Here is a 16,992-nt window from a genome sequence, read left to right as displayed (position 1 = left end):
TAGAGATGGCAGAGAAATTAAATGAGTTCTTTGCATCTTTCTTCACGGCAAAAGACTTCGGGGAGATACCGCTGCCCGAACGGCTCCTCCTGACCGAGGAATTAAGTCAGATAGAGGTTAAAAGAGAAGATGTTTTCCTGTCTTGTGTTCTTTGCAACCACAAAGGCTACAAACTTCTTTAAAACATTTGAAAGCTGACACAGGAAAACAAATGTCCTACCAGGTCCAGCCACTGGCCTACAAAGGGGGGGCAAAGGGGGCTGTCGGCCCCAGGTGCCACCTTCTGAGAGGGTGACAAACTGCCCCCAGCCCCTCCGCACCTCCCTATATGGTGGCAGCAGCGCAGCAGGCACCTGCTGCAACTGTGCGGCTTCTGAAAGCTGCTACAGCCTGCAGCTGAGCTCCCAGGTAGTGTGGCAGTACATGTCCTAGCTCCGATTGGTGGAGGAGCTGGAAGAAGAGGCTGAGCCATGCGGCAGCCACAGCACAGCCAGTTCTTCTGGCAATGGTGCAAATGCCCACCCACAACAAACAGCAATGCGGGGGGGGGGCTGAATAGTGTGGGAACTACTCTTGGAGTGATCTTGGAAGCACCAAGGGCAGGTGGCTGAGGCTACAATCCTATCCTCACTTTCCTGGGAGTAAGCCCCTTTGACTATTATGGGGCTTACTTCTGAGTAGACATGCACAAAATTTGGCACTGAGCCAGCCAGCGGTGGCCCTGATCCAGGGATGAGGGGGAAGCCAGCCAGCCAGCCAGCGTGAAGGTAAGAAAGGATGCGGGCCAATATGGTGAGCGACTCTGGCCGGCACCAACAACATTATTGGCCTGGCCAAAGGGGAAGGGGGTGGGAGCTGGGAAATCCTACTCCCTCACAGCTAGGCCTTTTGTGACACCCCCTAATTGGTTGGTGCTGTTCTCAGTCTGAAGTTGGAAGGAGGAGCAAGGAGCTTGCGCTTGTTCTCCCTCTCCTCCTGGTGGCTCCTGCAAGGAGGGAACCTCGTGCAGCACCAGAGAAAGGAGAAGAAGCCAGTGCCTGCTGGGGGCTGCTTGCCTGGTTCTGTGACTGTAAGGAGGAACAAGGGAGAGTCGGGTTACTCAGGCTGCTTGCCTGTGCTTTGGCGATTGTGGAACTGAGATTTGGGGGGGGGGGGTGTCTCAGGAGGAGTGGAACAAAAACTGTTGGATATGTGTTGGGGGGCTGCTAAGTGCAGGATGCTGTTTTTGTGAGGGGGAAATGTGCTGGGGGATGCTCTGATATGTTGGGAATGGTGAATCTGGATTAAATAATTATTTTATAATTTTATTATTTATCATTAAATTTTGTCATTGGGTGCCAAATGGGCTTCGTATGCCACTGGGTCCGCCTAGAACGAACAGCACAGAAACAACCCCATCCCTTCCCTGCCCTCTCCCCCAGCCCCACCATCACCTTGTAGAAGGCGCGGTCGGCAAAGCGCAGCATCTCAGCAAAAGCATTTTGCCAACAGTGCAGGAAGCCAAAAAAACCCAACAGCAGCAGCAATGTCCCTGGGGAATAGATGGATAAGGTTAATGTAGGGAGGGGGAAGCACCAAATCTGCCAAGAACTTGATCAGCGGTATACCAAGAATGTTGGTATACACCGATCCTCATTTTGGAAGAGACCAGGCTGTCATGGATATGTACAGTTCAGGCCTAGTAGCATTGCAAGGCCTGAACTAAGCTAAAACAGTAACACAGAAGTGGCTTGCATTTCCTAGCTGCTAGGATTTACAACTCAATGGAAGGTGATTATGTAGCACCTAGGCAGCCAGAAAGACGCCCATCAAGGATGGAATGCAGCTGCAGATCTCCAGGGGGAGGGAAGAACTGAGAGGGGGAGCTTCCAGCCCCATTTCCTGAGGACAGGGTCTTTGTTCCTTGTCTCTTGGTGAGAGAGGTGGTGGGTGCACATCCTGCCCGCCAGGACCATGTGGCCATAGGTAACTGGCCTAAGGATCTACAAAAGAAGCTGACCCAGGTGAGGGTTAGGAAATAATAGTGTTAGCCAGTTAGCTTTGTTGTTTTATGCTGATATGTTTCCTAGAAGTTTTTAAGCCTCTAGCATTTGCTGCCTTTTGTAACCTTTTTGTAACCCTATGTATTTAATAAAGTAGAAAATCTTTTTACCATGTTGGTTCATTGTCTGTTGGGGACAAAGGTTCAGAATCCTGCCTAGCCGTTCAGCAAGCTACCAAAAATCCTCATTGTGGACTAGTAACTTGAAGACTGAGACTTTAAGTAAAGAAAGTGCTCAGTGCCTACAAGGGATATAGTAAGCCTAGAGGGTCTTGGTTTCCCTGTGCTGAGGCACTGGCTCTTACAGGGTGGTGGCAGTACTACCAAACAGGGATCTTTGAGGGCTCTAGGGTTCAGAACCAACAACCGAGCACCCAAAACCCTGGGAGTGAGACCCAAGTCTACGACACCGGCCTCAGCATTCAGCTACACACAAAATATGCATAACGTGCCCATGGGGTGTTAGTTTTATGTATAAATAGCGCCTGGAAATGGGTATAAAATATGGCAAAGGTAGGGAGTAGGGAGGCTGTAGTGTAGTACTTTGTCCCTGACCTGGTTTGGATGCTGATTGCAGGCTCAACCCCTGCAAAAAAAACAAACTCTCCTACTGTTTGGAAACAGAATACTACATTGTATTGTACTATGTGGATCAGGAGTTGGGCAGCCCAGTCCTAAAAGCACTGCCACCACTGGGTGCAGCAATGCTGACACCAGCTACAGCGCTGCCAAAGTGGCTCCCACTGTAACCTGCAGCCCCATAGCAGCCATCGGAGATCTCCTTGCGAAAAAAGGACTTTCATCTCCTTCTCCGGGGAAAGTCCCAAGCCCTGCAATGGGGCTTCTCAAGTCTGCACCAGCTATTTTGCTGGCACAGATTGTGTTGGGCCTTCTAGCCAGCCACAGATTTCAGGATTTGGCAGAGTAGAGCTCTGCCGCTCCCACCCCCTTCTTGACCCAGTTCCCCTGCCCTGGAATGCCTCCCACACACCACCACCCACAGCTGTTACCTAATTCTGTGCAGCATCTGGCTGGCACTGGTCTCGGTGTCAACTGGCACCAGCCAGATTTGGTGCGGGTGTGCCTTATGGCAACATATTTGCAACACCCAACACGAGCAGTACACTTATACTACAAGCACTTAAGAGTTCAGGATTGAGCTCTGACTCAGTAAGGCAGTTCTTATTTCAATAGGCCGTTTCAGGTTTGGAAAGAGATTTTCTCCCAGGTCATATAGCCATAGGTCCTGGAGATTTCATGCCCTGGCTGTAGCTATTTGGCTTGGCTTACATGGCTGAATCAACTGGGGATACCTGTTCTGCAAACACCTTTCCTGTGGTGTGCCTGCTTTTATGGAGTGCTATAGCTTGACTTTTCAAGGTTGATTTACCGTTCATGTCCTCCTTTCTTAGGGGCAGGGGTAGACCAAGATGGCTAAAAAGGATCCTAGTTGGGATTCAACGAGGGATCCTAGTTGGGAACTAGAGGGAGATAATTTCAGATTTATGCAAGTAAAATTGAAAACTCTGCAATACATTGCTGCTCATTTCACAGGCAGGAGGGTAGGATCTGCGGTCAAATACACAACACAAGTGAATAGGTTGCAAACAGAGCACTGCTATATGAACTCCATCCTAATAATACAATGAATCAGAATTCTGTGCCAACACAATCCTAAATCCTGTGACCATAAACGTTATGAAAAATAAATTGTATGATTTCTCACATTTTGCATATTTTTTATTTTTCTTTTTTCTGTTATCTATGACATTCAATAGAAAAAGGAGTGGAGGAAATGCTGGGGGTGGGATCCACTGAGAAGAATTAAGAGACAGAAGGCTGCTTTGGAGGTATGGCTGATGGGGCCTCTGGAATGTCCCACCCAAAAATGAACAATAATGGATTCAAGTTCCCTTTATTCCATCCCACAACTCATTTCACCACGCAAACTAGACCACTCTGCCCATATACCTGGCAATATGGCATTGAAGATTGAGAGCACCAGGGTTTTGAGGCTGAAAGGCTGCTTGCTCATATTGCTGAAGAAAGGAATGCAGTGACGATCCATGACCAAGTAAATGAAAAACATGCAGCCAAGGAACTGCAAAAGAGAGAGGGGGAAAATAAACCTCCTGCCCAAAGCAATGGGTGTGTCTTACGCTTGTTGGCCTGTCCCTAAGTATCTTCCTCATCTACAGAGAGGCCAGGCATGACTTATCAACCTCCTAAAACACCACTCTGCATCTCTCACCTGAGCAAAGTTCTTGATGACATAGCTCCAGCGCACATAGGGTGTTCTGCAAGGAAAGGAGCAGACATTGGGTGAGTGTACTGGGAGAGTTTGAGCCACACTAACTCTTTGCGGGGGCAGGGGGAGGCAGCAACGTGATCCCCAGGATCGCATAACTAATGGGGGTGCAGGGACTGGCATGCACTTACTGGTCCCTGCTGTAGCCTCCTGGAGGTGCGGGGAGCCCTGCGCGACCCACTGCAGGGCTTCCCAGCCTCCAGAAAGTGAAAGCAGAGTGATCACGCTTTGCCTCTGCAAAACCGGAAGTGGAGCGCAATCGCTCCGCTTTCACTTTTAGAAGGCTAGGGAGCTCTGCGGAAGGTCCCGTAGGGCTCCCCGCTCCCCGGGGAGGCTGCAGCAGGGACTGGTAAGTGCATGCTAGTCCCTGTGTCCCCCTTAGTGATGCAATTCTGGGGATTGCGTCATGCCTCCCCCCCACCCCCGCCCCTTAAGCAGGCAGAGGCCAGGGCCCTCTGGCTGGGGGGTTGTGATGCCCTAGTTTGAGAAGCCCTGGTGTACAGGATGGGTTCTTACACTGTAAGTATTTGGGAACCCTATGGACCCACTTCTCAATTTCATGCCCACTTCCTGGCTTACAGAATAACTGCACTAGGGCTGGGGATAAAGGAAGTTTCCAAAGAACCAACAGGGGTATAGAGAAGACCCACCTTGGGTAACTCTCCCTGTAGATCAGTGTGGGGCAGAAGAGAAAATACAGGTAAGTTGAGAATTCAGGTGGATGCACCTTCCCTGGAAGATAAAAATCAAAGAAGCAGCTGAGAGCACAGAGGGAGAAGCAGAGAGACACGAGTTTGTGCTGCATGCTGAGAAAAGGGATTGACTGCATATGAACACACAGCAGCATGGTGTGTAGGTTCAGGCAGCACCCTGTGCCCTGGCAGTTGTATAGTTTCATCAAAAACTATCCCGGCTCTGTGCATGCGGTGAGCTAAGTAGGATAGGGATGGAACTGAAGTCTGTCATGCTATGGCCTAATCCAAGGGTATCAAACTTGTTTCATATCAAGGGCTGAACAGCATTCATGATGCCTGCTAAGGGCCAGAAGTGGTGTCAGGAAGAGATGTCATTAGGCAGGAAGTGATGGCATTAAACAGGTCATAACCAAAAATAAACACTTTCTCTCACTTACTTAGGAACTCATTAGCTGCAAATTACAGAAGATAAAATATGCAAATCTTGATCATATTTCAAGATATTGGAGATCCCAATTTTCATGGGGGCTGCCCTTTTAGCAGTAACGCCTCAGCACTACTCAGCAGCTGAGAGCCTGAGGGCCAGATAAAAAGCTTCCACATCTGGCCCCTGGGCTTTCACACCCCTGGCCTAATCTGTACTGAACACTCGTCCCCAACACATGTTGGCTGCCAGTAGGTAGATAAAAACCCCAAAACGTGCTGGGCACATTGATATGCTTGATGGAACATGTACAGGTTGAGCCTCATTATTATTGTGCTCAGGGGGAAGGGAGGGGTCTGCTGGAAAGAGAAGGACTGATGGATTGTCAGTCGGTTGCTCCCCCCCTCTCATTAAGGAGGCTATTGTTAAAGGACTGTTCAGTGTTTTAAACTGATTTTAAAGGGATGCATTTTTTCCCTTCTCCAGGGATCAGCACATTCCTTCTCATTTGCAGGGGCCATTCGTGTTGAGTCAAATCCGTGTATAAAAAATCCGTAGATAACAAGACTGGACCTGTAGTTTGGCCCTAAGAGAAAGAATGCACTTATTGAAAAAACAGTGCATCAATTCAGTTTGTACTGAAAGATGTTGCCTTTTCTTGTGCTTTATGCAAGATTGAGAAGCAGAGGAGGAATTCATTTCTGGTAGCCATTCACAAGGCCGGCCCATCCATGAGACTGAGTTACTTAGTTCACACAGCAGCTTGGTGGGGCACCCATCTCTGTCCACCCACTCCCTGGTTTGGGAAATGAAGAGGGAGTGGAGCAGAAGAGGAAGTGTGAAGGAGTGTCTCCAATGCTCTAGCCCATCTTTCCTCCCCACTTCCTGTTCTGCTCCATCCTTTTCCATATCCATTCCAGAGAGTGGGAAATGTTGGCACATCACCTTGTAAGCAGGGGCAGCTTGTGGCACATGTCTCATGCATTAGGAAGTCTTGAACCAGCCCTGGCTTTTGGAGAACCAGTAAAGAGTGGGAAGCAGGATCTGAAAGCACTGGAAATCGGATGAATTGCACCATTGGAGAATTGCACCATTGTTGAGAACCATGGAAAGAGCCACGCAGAAGAGTCCAAAATGAAACTCACCATCTTTTGACTTGGCATATAGGATAGGAGGCACTGACTCCCGCAGAAATGAGTGGCTTTTCATGAGGAAACGGACCTAAATGGGGAAGGAAAGCAAACATTGATGCAAGATGAAAATAAAAAATTTCTTATTTGGTGATCTTGACCTGGCATTTGGGCAGAGGGACTCAGATATCACTCTCTATCATGGTACCTTGCCTGTGTTCCTGGCCTGCAGTTTGCTGCAAATGACTAGAGGGTGGTATTGCAGCTACCAGCAGTAGCATAGCTAGAGAGAGGTCACAGCATCAAGTTTTGAAGGCACCAGAACATGCCATGCAAGATGTCTTTTCTCCTCCCCTTCAGAGTCATTCTGGATGGCTAGAGCAAAACAGAGGACATTCCTTTGAATGGTGCTGTGATCCAATTCTAGTTAAGCTATTAACTACCAGCTCAGCAGAGATTGTGTGTCACAAAGATTCGACCTGGTCCTGTAAAGCTGGGCAAGGACAGCAAGGACATCAATGCAGTCTGGGAAACCTCTGTTTTCACTCCAGCTGCCACAGTACTACCAGCATGGAGCACATACAGAACAAAGAACTGTGCCCTCTGCCATGCTGCAAGAGACTGGATCCTGTTTAGGTTCACTGATGATGCATGTGTGCTTCCCCAGCCGATCATCAATCAGCAGGAGAATGGCAATATTAAGGTGTTTTGCTTAATACACAAAATACATTCTGATTGAACAATTTGGGCCACCTCTGTGCTGAATCTGGATTTTGTTTTAGTAGATCTCCAAGTATAGCTATTTTTTGGACACGTGGATATACCATGTCAAAAGAAAACTCGACAGATCTGATTTGGTTCTCCCTTAAGATCATGCCCCTCCCCCACCCAAACTGCTTAGGAACTTCTTTCCCACACAATGAGCTATGTTCGTGGTCCAGGACGGTCAAGGTGCTGCACCTGTTCAAGGATGACAATCAAACAGGAGGCAGGTCCCAGGTGGTAGTGGCCCATAGCATAGATGGGGTAGAAGCCCAACATAACAGCATGGCAGACCAGCAGAACAACAACTGTGGTGGCTGTGAAGAGCCTAGGGTGTACTGCAGTCCTCAAGGCGCTGGCCCACATCTGCAGGAACTTGTAGGGCACAAGCAAGGTATAGAGGAACATGCAGAGCCAGGTAAAGAGTGCCCTGGGCAGATTCCCAAAAGCAAAGATGAAGAGCTCGAAGTCCAGGACAAGCCTGTGGAAGAAAGACAGGCAGCCATGAAGACAAAAATAGGCAATATGAACATTAAGCGGAGGATCATTAATGGACCATTAACAAGGGACTGTAAAGTACCGGTGGTCTTGAACTGGGGTTATTGATAACCTCACCCAGATGCTTTACTCTCTGATCTAGTGGCTGATCAGCAAATACTGATTTCTACATAGGTTTTTGCTAGTTTGGTCTGGGCCTGCCTGAACCCGGAAGTTTTCAGGAAGCCCATCAGGGGAGATGTTAACCCCTTTTGGTAAGCAACTGTTGCTGGGATACCTGCAGTTACAGGATGTCTGCTGAAGGATGACTGGCGGCACCAGAGGCAGGCCTAGCGCAGCTTGTGCCATAAGGAAATCCCCAGATTGGAGTGAACACAGGGTTGCAAATCTTGCATGGGTGGAAACGCATGGATACTTTTTCTCCATTGATATATATATGTAATTCCCCAGGGGCTAACTTTTGTATTTGTAGGATGGGAACACTGATGTAAAAGACACTGTTTATTTTTCCTTTCTAAACTCTAAGCTACAAGAAGTTCATCACCCCCACAAATGTACTTTGCGCATTGGTGTCCCCTGCTAATATTTATTCTGGTGCCATCAACAATTGCCTTCACTTGTGCTTTCTCAGGGGTGCTGAATACTACTGACACTGTGTCATCAGCACACTATTGAAACAAAATACTACAGTGGGCAAGAAAAGAGCAAGAGGCTGGACAACAGGGTCATGAGACTGGAAAGTGATGCTCATATGGTGATTTCCATGCCCCTTAGTGCTTTAAAAGAAACAACCCAAACCTCTCCTTAGTGTTGCAAGCCCATGTCTGTCTGCCACCCAAAAATGGAAAGTCTCCCAGCCCTCAGCTCCACATCCGAACCGTACCGTCCTTCATCGCTGGAATCCACTATGATTGTGCTGAGAGCAAACACACAAAGAAAGGCTACAAATATGTGGTAGATGGAACGGAAATGTTTGATTTCCAGCAGCTCACTGAAAAAAGAAAAGAGACAGGGTTGGCATCAGGTAAGCTGTAAGACGGGATGGATGGCAAGCTGGATCTGGTCACAGAGCTATTATATGTTATCTCTAGAAGCCATTGCATGTTCCCATCATTATCCAGAATTGGGGGGGGGGGGGATATCTCTTTAATCAGCTTGAAATAAAGATACTCCAGTTTTAAAAAAATAAGTTTTTAAATATGTAAACTGTGTAAATGTGCAAAGTGAACATACAGTATGTATATTATATGTTGCTTTGTGGCACCAACAGTATTCTAAAACATGACATCGGGTAAGGGATTTGACTAATAACCTAGAATACAGATTACTCCCCTTCTCAGAATGCAGAATTGTTGCCACAAGCAGCAGGGTTGTGGGCCACACTCTGTGGTGTTAGGGGTCTTGAACCATGGAGCAATTCTGGTAGAAGGACTCACTCTTTGCACTACCAAGAGAGCTCACAGGGAGCAGAACTGGCTGACTTTAGTTTTGCTGTGCTACAGGACACACCAGTTCCCACCAGTGATAGGAAGAGAAAATGCAGCAGTCCAGCTCAAGATGAATCAGGTGACAAAGGAGCCAATGGGGTACTTTCTACCTCTATTTATGAACTCTCCTGGGCTCAGCTCCCTAGTCTAAGCTACTTGCCTCTGAGAGAAGATGCTGAACAGCCTGGCCTGTTTAACAAGCATCTCACATGTCAGAAATGAGAAGATAATTCATCTTAGAAGCCCCTTTGATGATCTAGGTGCAGGGCCGGCCCATTCATCAGGCCAACTGAAGTGGTTGCCTCAGGGCCCAATCCTATCCAATTTTCCTGTGCTGGTGCAATTGTACCAATGGGGCGTGCGCTGCATCTTGCCATGGAGGGGCAGTCACTGAGGCCTCCTCAAGATATGGGAACATGTGTTCCTTTACCTTGGGGCTGTATTACAGCTGCACCAATGCTGGAAAATAGGATAGAATTGGGTCCTCACTCAGCAGATTGCTGGAGGTTCCCATCTCTGGCCACCTACTTGTCTCCGCTGCTCCTCCTTCTCCTTCCATTCCCTGGACTAGAAAAGGAAGAGAGGGTCAGAGAGGAAATGTGGACAGGAGGAGAGTGCTTCGCTAGAACATCGGAGAATAGGAGGTTGGCACATTATCAGTTAAGGAGGGGAAGCAGCATTTGCCAAGCCACCTCCTGTGTCAGGAAGTCTTGGGATGGCCCTGCCTGGGTGAGCAGCAATCTGCACTGTCATATCAATAAGCATACTTTTATATGGTGTACTTTTGACATCACTGGGCACCATTTCCCACCTTCTCTCTCTTAGCATCCACCTTTCCTGTCATAGCTGGCAAGATGGCACAAGAAATACTCACTCAAGCAAAGACTGTTGGGCAATGAACACTTTCTTTTCCGGTTTTTCCCGCAACTGGCCTTTTTCTCTGCAAGGATCCACCGAAGGTAATGATTAGTGTTAATTCTCAGACTTGGTTTGCTTCTGGGCAAGGGGTGAGCAGGAGTCAGAAAAAGAGCATCTTATCCCCTACTGAACAAGAAGATCACTTGCTCAATCAAGTGAGGAGCAACGTACAATCCTAGCAATAAGTATCTTTTCATGTATTCCAATCGCCTACTTGCCTTAAAATTCAGGATAGGTAATCATATTTTCCCTGTCTTGTTCACTCAACAGTTGCAACTCTGAAGAAGGTTGCTATGGTTGTTGTTTTTACTGCCTCTGCTCCAATGCCTTTCACTAGTGGCATAACTAAGGCATCTGCTACCTGGGATCAAAGAAGATACTGTAACCGTCCCTCAAGATGAAATTTATTAAGTATGTAAATACAAAGTCTTCCAGTTAATTGGCCTTATCTTTTGAAAGAATCAGATATTCCAATGTGGTTTGTTTCACTGCATTCTGCATTGAATTACCATTCCAATGATATATAAGATTATGGTATTCATACATATCAAGGTTTTCACAATTTTGGCCACTAGTGTCAAGCTCAGCTTGTTACCTCCCCCCCAAAGCTTGTTGCCCAATGCATTTGCCAACCCCTTAGCTATGCCACTGCCTTTTACAATTGCCAAAATTAAGGCTAAGAATATAAGAAGAGCTCTGCAGGGTTACACCAGCCCAAGGTCCAACAAGTCCATCATCCCAGTTCAAACTATGGCCACCCAGGTCCCTCCAGGAAACCCACAAACAAGAGTATGAGGAAATAGATCAGCGAGGTGACAAGGAGGGACAGGGTTGTAATCATGGGGGACTTCAATTATCCTCATATTGACTGGGTCAATTTGTGTTCTGGTCATGAAAAGAAGACAGGATTCCTTGACACGCTAAATGACTGTGCCTTAGAGCAGCTAGTCATGGAGCCCACCAGAGGACAGGTGACTCTGTATTTAATATTGTGCGGTACTCAGGATCTGGTTAGAGATGTCAATGTTACTGAGCCATTGGGGAACAGTGATCATGCTGCGATCCGCTTTGACATGCACGTTGGGGGAAGAATACCACGCAAATCTCTCACAAAAACCCTTGACTTCCAACGAGCGGACTTCCCTCAAATGAGGAGGCTGGTTAGAAGGAGGTTGAAAGGGAAGGCAAAAAGAGTCCAGTCTCTACAGAGAGCATGGAGGTTGCTCAAATCAACAGTAATAGAGGTGCAGTGGAAATGTATACCGCAAAGGAAGAAGGGCTCGACTAAGTCCAGGAGGGTGCCTGCATGGCTAACAAGCCAAGTTAGAGAGGCTGTAAAGGGAAAGGAAGCTTCCTTCCATAAATGGAAGTCTTTCCCCAATGAGGAGAATAAAAAGGAACACAAACTGTGGGAAAAGAAATGTAAGAAGGTGATACGGGAGGCCAAGAGAGACTATGAGGAACACATGGTCAGCAGCATTAAGGGGAATAATAAAAGCTTCTTCAAATATGTTAGAAGCAGGAAACCCACTGGAGAAGCAGTTGGGTCTCTGGATGGTGAGGGAGGGAAAGGGGAAATAAAAGGAGACTTAGAGATGGCAGAGAAATTAAATGAGTTCTTTGCATCTGTCTTCACGGCAGAAGACTTCGGGGAGATACCGCTGCCCGAACGGCTCCTCCTGACCGAGGAATTAAGTCAGATAGAGGTTAAAAGAGAAGATGTTTCAGACCTCATTGATAAATTAAAGATCAATAAGTCACCGGGCCCTGATGGCATCCACCCAAGAGTTATTAAGGAATTGAAGAATGAAGTTGCTGATCTCTTGACTAAAATATGCAACTTGTCCCTCATAACGGCCACAGTGCCAGAGGATTGGAGGATAGCAAATGTCATGCCTATTTTTAAAAAGGGAAAGAGGGGGGACCCGGGAAACTATGGGCTGGTCAGTCTAACATCTATACTGGGTAAGATGGTGGAATGCCTCATCAAAGACAGAATCTCAAAACACATAGACAAACAAGACTTGCTGAGGGAGAATCAGCATGGCATCTGTAAGGGTAGGTCTTGCCTCACTTAGAATTCTTTGAAAAGGTCAACAGGCATGTGGATGCGGGAGAACCCGTGGACATTAAATATCTGGATTTTCAGAAGGCGTTCAACAAGGTCCCTCACCAAAGGCTACTGAAAAAGCTCCACAGTCAGGGAATTAGAGGGCAGGTACTCTCCTGGACTGAGACCTGGTTGAAGACCAGGAAACAGAGAGTGGAAGTCAATGGGCAGTTTTCACAATGGAGAGAGGTGAAAAGCGGTGTGCCCCAAGGATCTGTCCTGGGACCGGTGCTTTTCAACCTCTTCATAAATGACCTGGAGACAGGGTTGAGCAGTGAGGTGGCTAAGTTTGCAGACGACACCAAACTTTTCTGAGTGGTGAAGACCAGAAGTGATTGTGAGGAGCTCCAGAAGGATCTCTCCAGACTGGCAGAATGGGCAGCAAAATGGCAGATGCGCTTCAATGTCAGTAAGTGTAAAGTCATGCACATTGGGGCAAAAAATCAAAACTTTAGATATAGGCTGATGGTTTCTGAGCTGTCTGTGACAGATCAGGAGAGAGATCTTGGGGTGGTGGTGGACAGGTCGATGAAAGTGTCGACCCAATGTGCGGCGGCAGTGAAGAAGGCCAATTCTATGCTGGGGATCATTAGGAAGGGTATTGAGAACAAAACGGCTAGTATTGTAATGCCGTTGTACAAATCTATGGTAAGGCCACACCTGGAGTATTGTGTCCAGTTCTGGTCGCTGCATCTCAAAAAAGACATAGTGGAAATGGAAAAGGTGCAAAAGAGAGCGACTTTGGGGCTGGGGCACCTTCCTTATGAGGAAAGGCTACGGCGTTTGGGCCTCTTCAGCCTAGAAAAGAGACGCCTGAGACATGATTGAGACATACAAAATATGCAGGGGATGGACAGAGTGGATAGGGAGATGCTCTTTACACTCTCACATAATACCAGAACCAGGGGACATCCACTAAAATTGAGTGGTGGGCGGGTTAGGACAGACAAAAGAAAATATTTCTTTACTCAGTGTGTGGTCGGTCTGTGGAATTCCTTGCCACAGGATGTGGTGCTGGCGTCTAGCCTTGACACCTTTAAAAGGGATTGGACAAGTTTCTGGAGGAAAAATCCATTATGGGGTACAAGCCATGATGTGTATGCGCAACCTCCTGATTTTAGAAATGGGCTATGTCAGAATGCCAGATGCAAGGGAGGGCACCAGCATGATGTATCTTGTTATCTGGGGTGCTCCATGGGGCATTTGGTGGGCCGCTGTGAGATACAGGAAGCTGGACTAGATGGGCCTATGGCCTGAACCAGTGGGGCTGTTCTTATGTTCTTATGTAACCACAATGCAGCCTCGAGGTAAGAGAATACATGCTCCCTTACCTTGAGGAGGCCTCTGTGATTGCTCCCCCACCACAGAATGCAGCACGTATCCCATTAGCATGTCTACATCGCTGTTGAAAAGTTGGATAGGACTGGACCCTAAGGCTGCAATCCCATCCTCACTTTCCTGGGAGTTTCATTGACTCTGATGGAACTTACTTCTGAGTAGACAGACCTAGGATGGGCCTGGGTGTGTCTTCAAAAGGCAGGTAATGTTGCTGCTGCTCTTCCTCTGCAGGTGGCCACAGGCTGTTCCCTCCTGCACTGAGTGTGGGGCTACCCAGCAGTCGCCTGAGTGAAGCAATGGCTTGGTTACCCAACAGTGCCTGCTGGCAGACCAGGCTCTCCCTCCCTTCTTGCCACATGCAGGCGGCTCAAAGGAGGGGTGTGCCTGTTGGCTGCAAGTGAGATGCTGCACACCCCGCATTGGAAGGCAGTGGCCCTGGCTCTGCTGGCTGCCTGGGCTGCAGCTTGCAAGGTTTGTGCCTGCTCTTGGGGAGGGGTCCAAGCAATTGGGATGGGAAGGGGCTAACACCCTGCCAGGTGCAGGAAAATTCCCTGTAGAGCAACTCCAAAAAGTGCCTGTCAAGCCTCCACCTGAAGACTTCCAGCAAAGGAAAACCCACCAGTTCCCTTGGTAAGAAGTTGCATTGCTGAACTGCTCTTACCATTCAGGATTTGTTCATGATATTCAACTTAAATCTCCCCTTCAGCCTAAGCCTATTAGGTCAAGCTGCTCTCTGGGGCAACAGAACAAATTTTTGCCCTCTTCCACCTGACAGCCCTGCAGGTATTTAAAGGCATGTCCCCCTTCAGTATTTTCATTTCCAGGCTAAAATAACCAAGTTCTCTCAAAGTTTACTCATTGGACTTGTTTTCCAGCCCCCTGGTTTTGAAAGCCCTTTTGCGGTCAGGCACTCACAGCAGGCTCTCTTAACCTGACTGAGGCTAGGTGTGCAAACCGAAATTCACTCGCATTGTGTTTGACCTTCAGGACTCCTCTCTGTATAGGGTGAGGATGGTGATGCTTTTGAGGAGGTGGGCCCTTCACTGTTTTGGGGGGCCTACTGCCTAGCTGTTCTCTGGACCCAATTCTTAGGTTATCTCTAACCCAAGGGACATTGGATAAGCATGACTTCCTACAGCCTTTGACCCACAGGAATTTTTCCCCTCACTGATTCTCTCTGGTTTCATTTAACCCGCTTCCCCTTTTCTTTCAGAGGACTTTCTGGGGGATAGTGACCCCACAATTCTGGTCCTGCCACACCTAAACCACCACTGCTGGCACTTTTGGAAATCCAACTAGTCCCACTTTGCTCCAAAAGACCTTCTTGGCAGATGCCTTTGGTGATTCTTTCCAGCTCTTCTACAACAGTGTCTCGTTCCTTGCCAAAAGAATCCTCAGTGGCCCTGGAACCTCCTCCCTTCAGTTTGTCAAAAGACACACTTGAAAATATTTTCTTTGAGCTAGACCTTATTTTATAACAAACCAGAAACTAGCTGAAAGGAAATATTTTCAGTTTTTATATCTGGCCTTGAATAGGATGCAAAGATGAGAAACAGGCAGTCAGTGTGCCTGAAAGAGTAAAAAAAATCAGAAGATAACGTTCCATGTTGCAGTGGTGTACAAATGGGAGGCCGTAGGCCCTGGGAGCCAAGCTGCAGAGGGGTGACAGAGGCCACCTCCCACTTCTTAAAATCTTGGTATTTTTGATACCATCGTAGTATATCATTCCATGCGCAATTTCATGCAGAATGCAATGAAACAAACCGTGTGGAAATATCTCTATTCTATCAAATGTTACAGCCAAAAAGCAGGAAAGAGAAAACACAACTGCCTTATGTATGCCAGGGAAGATCGTTTATGTAGCTGCAATTTAGGCGAAGTAGAGTCATACACACACATCATGTTGCACTGTCCCAAATATCAAGTACTAAGGCAGCAATTTCTCTCTCCTTTGCTCCATTCTAAAACAGGGCATTCTGAGAAAGATATAATTCAATTTCTTCTTGCAGGTGATGTAGAACATACAACCCTCTCAGTCACACAGTTCCTAAATTTGAGTATTCTGAATCGAGCCAAGCTTTCTGTAATCACTGAGTAGGCTACGTTCTGGCAAGATCCGCAGAGTAACTGATTGTTTCTGTCTTTTAAATAATTCATGTTTGTTTGTAAAATGTAATGTACGTTGTATCTGTGTGTACACATAGATGTGCACATATGCATATATTTGTGTACTACTTCGATTTATACTCCCTACGATTTTTGTACAGAGTCCTCACCTATCAAATGGTTATGCCTAATAAAGGTTTTGTTGACTGTTGACTGACTGCCTTATGTAACAAAAAGTGGGTTGCACTGGGATTTATGTAACAAAAGGTGTGTTCTGTAACAAAAGTGGATTACACTGAGATTACCACTAGAATACGTAGCTTGTTACAAGCATTCCAGAAAACCAAAAGTATTCTTCATAAATGTACGTATGTTTTCCTTTCTTCTATAACACAACTGCTTTTGTACGTATGATAGACCACAAGCCCACTGCATATTATCCTGATGGGTGTTCCTTCCCTGTTCTGATTTGGGTTATGATCTCTCATATTCATTGCATATGTAAATGTGTTATATATGAGTTCAATAAAAGGAAGTGTTCACTGTCTGTGCTTGTTCTCTGGCTGTTATTATTATTCATTTCATATCATGACTCTTACGAAAAATAATTTTGTCATGGGGAGATTGCCAAAAATTTATGGGCCCCGGGTGCCAAATGGTGTATGTGAGTCTTTGTTCACCACTGCCATGCGGTGTCAATTATCCTCCTGTGTTATCCAAATTATCCACCTGTGTTCAGGTGTCTCCAAACTGTAGCCCAGGGGCCAGACGCTGCACACGGCAATCTTCTCTCCGGCCGTAGCAAGACTCTTGTCTCCTGTGGGCCTCTGGTCTTCTCAAAGGAATGCAATCAGGGGTGTTCTGTGGGCTGGGGAGGATGTGTGCAGCCTGTCCAGCACTCAGAATGCATAAAAATATCTCTTCCTGGCTATTCTGAAAAAGCTTTTCCGGTGCTTTTGGTCCCTCTGGAGGCCTTAGAAGGCTTTCTGAGGTTTGGGGAGGCCTCCCCGGCCCTCAGAAGAGCTTTAGATGTTTTCTGTGATGTGCTGATTCTGAGGTATTTACTCCTGTACATGTAAGTAACCTGCTTGTGGGCTGGGGAGTCTATTTGAGTGAGTGCTTTATTTCTTTGGTGGTGCTTGGAGAAATCCTGGAACGGAGTCCATTCTTTCACT

At 47.1% G+C, this 16,992-nt stretch overlaps 1 protein-coding gene across 1 annotated transcript in view; it reads right to left on the bottom strand.

Annotated features, from left to right (window-relative positions):
• The window catches only part of LOC136638779 (sterol O-acyltransferase 2-like), a 34,035-nt gene that overhangs the window by 7,977 nt on the left and 9,066 nt on the right, over positions 1 to 16,992 (bottom strand). Inside the window, exons 2-9 of the mRNA XM_066612809.1 lie at positions 10,220 to 10,285; positions 8,742 to 8,849; positions 7,559 to 7,841; positions 6,614 to 6,689; positions 5,000 to 5,081; positions 4,293 to 4,338; positions 4,013 to 4,142; positions 1,434 to 1,531 (exon numbers count right to left, since the gene is read on the bottom strand). Of these exons, the coding sequence (XP_066468906.1) occupies positions 1,434 to 1,531; positions 4,013 to 4,142; positions 4,293 to 4,338; positions 5,000 to 5,081; positions 6,614 to 6,689; positions 7,559 to 7,841; positions 8,742 to 8,849; positions 10,220 to 10,285 (889 nt within the window). The remainder of the gene's footprint in view (positions 1 to 1,433; positions 1,532 to 4,012; positions 4,143 to 4,292; positions 4,339 to 4,999; positions 5,082 to 6,613; positions 6,690 to 7,558; positions 7,842 to 8,741; positions 8,850 to 10,219; positions 10,286 to 16,992) is intronic.

Source organism: Tiliqua scincoides, chromosome 2 (genome assembly GCF_035046505.1).
Source record: "Tiliqua scincoides isolate rTilSci1 chromosome 2, rTilSci1.hap2, whole genome shotgun sequence".
In the NCBI taxonomy this organism is placed as follows: Eukaryota; Metazoa; Chordata; class Lepidosauria; order Squamata; family Scincidae; genus Tiliqua; species Tiliqua scincoides.
Note: the sequence above shows the minus strand (reverse complement) of the source record. Positions and strands in the feature narration are given on the sequence as shown.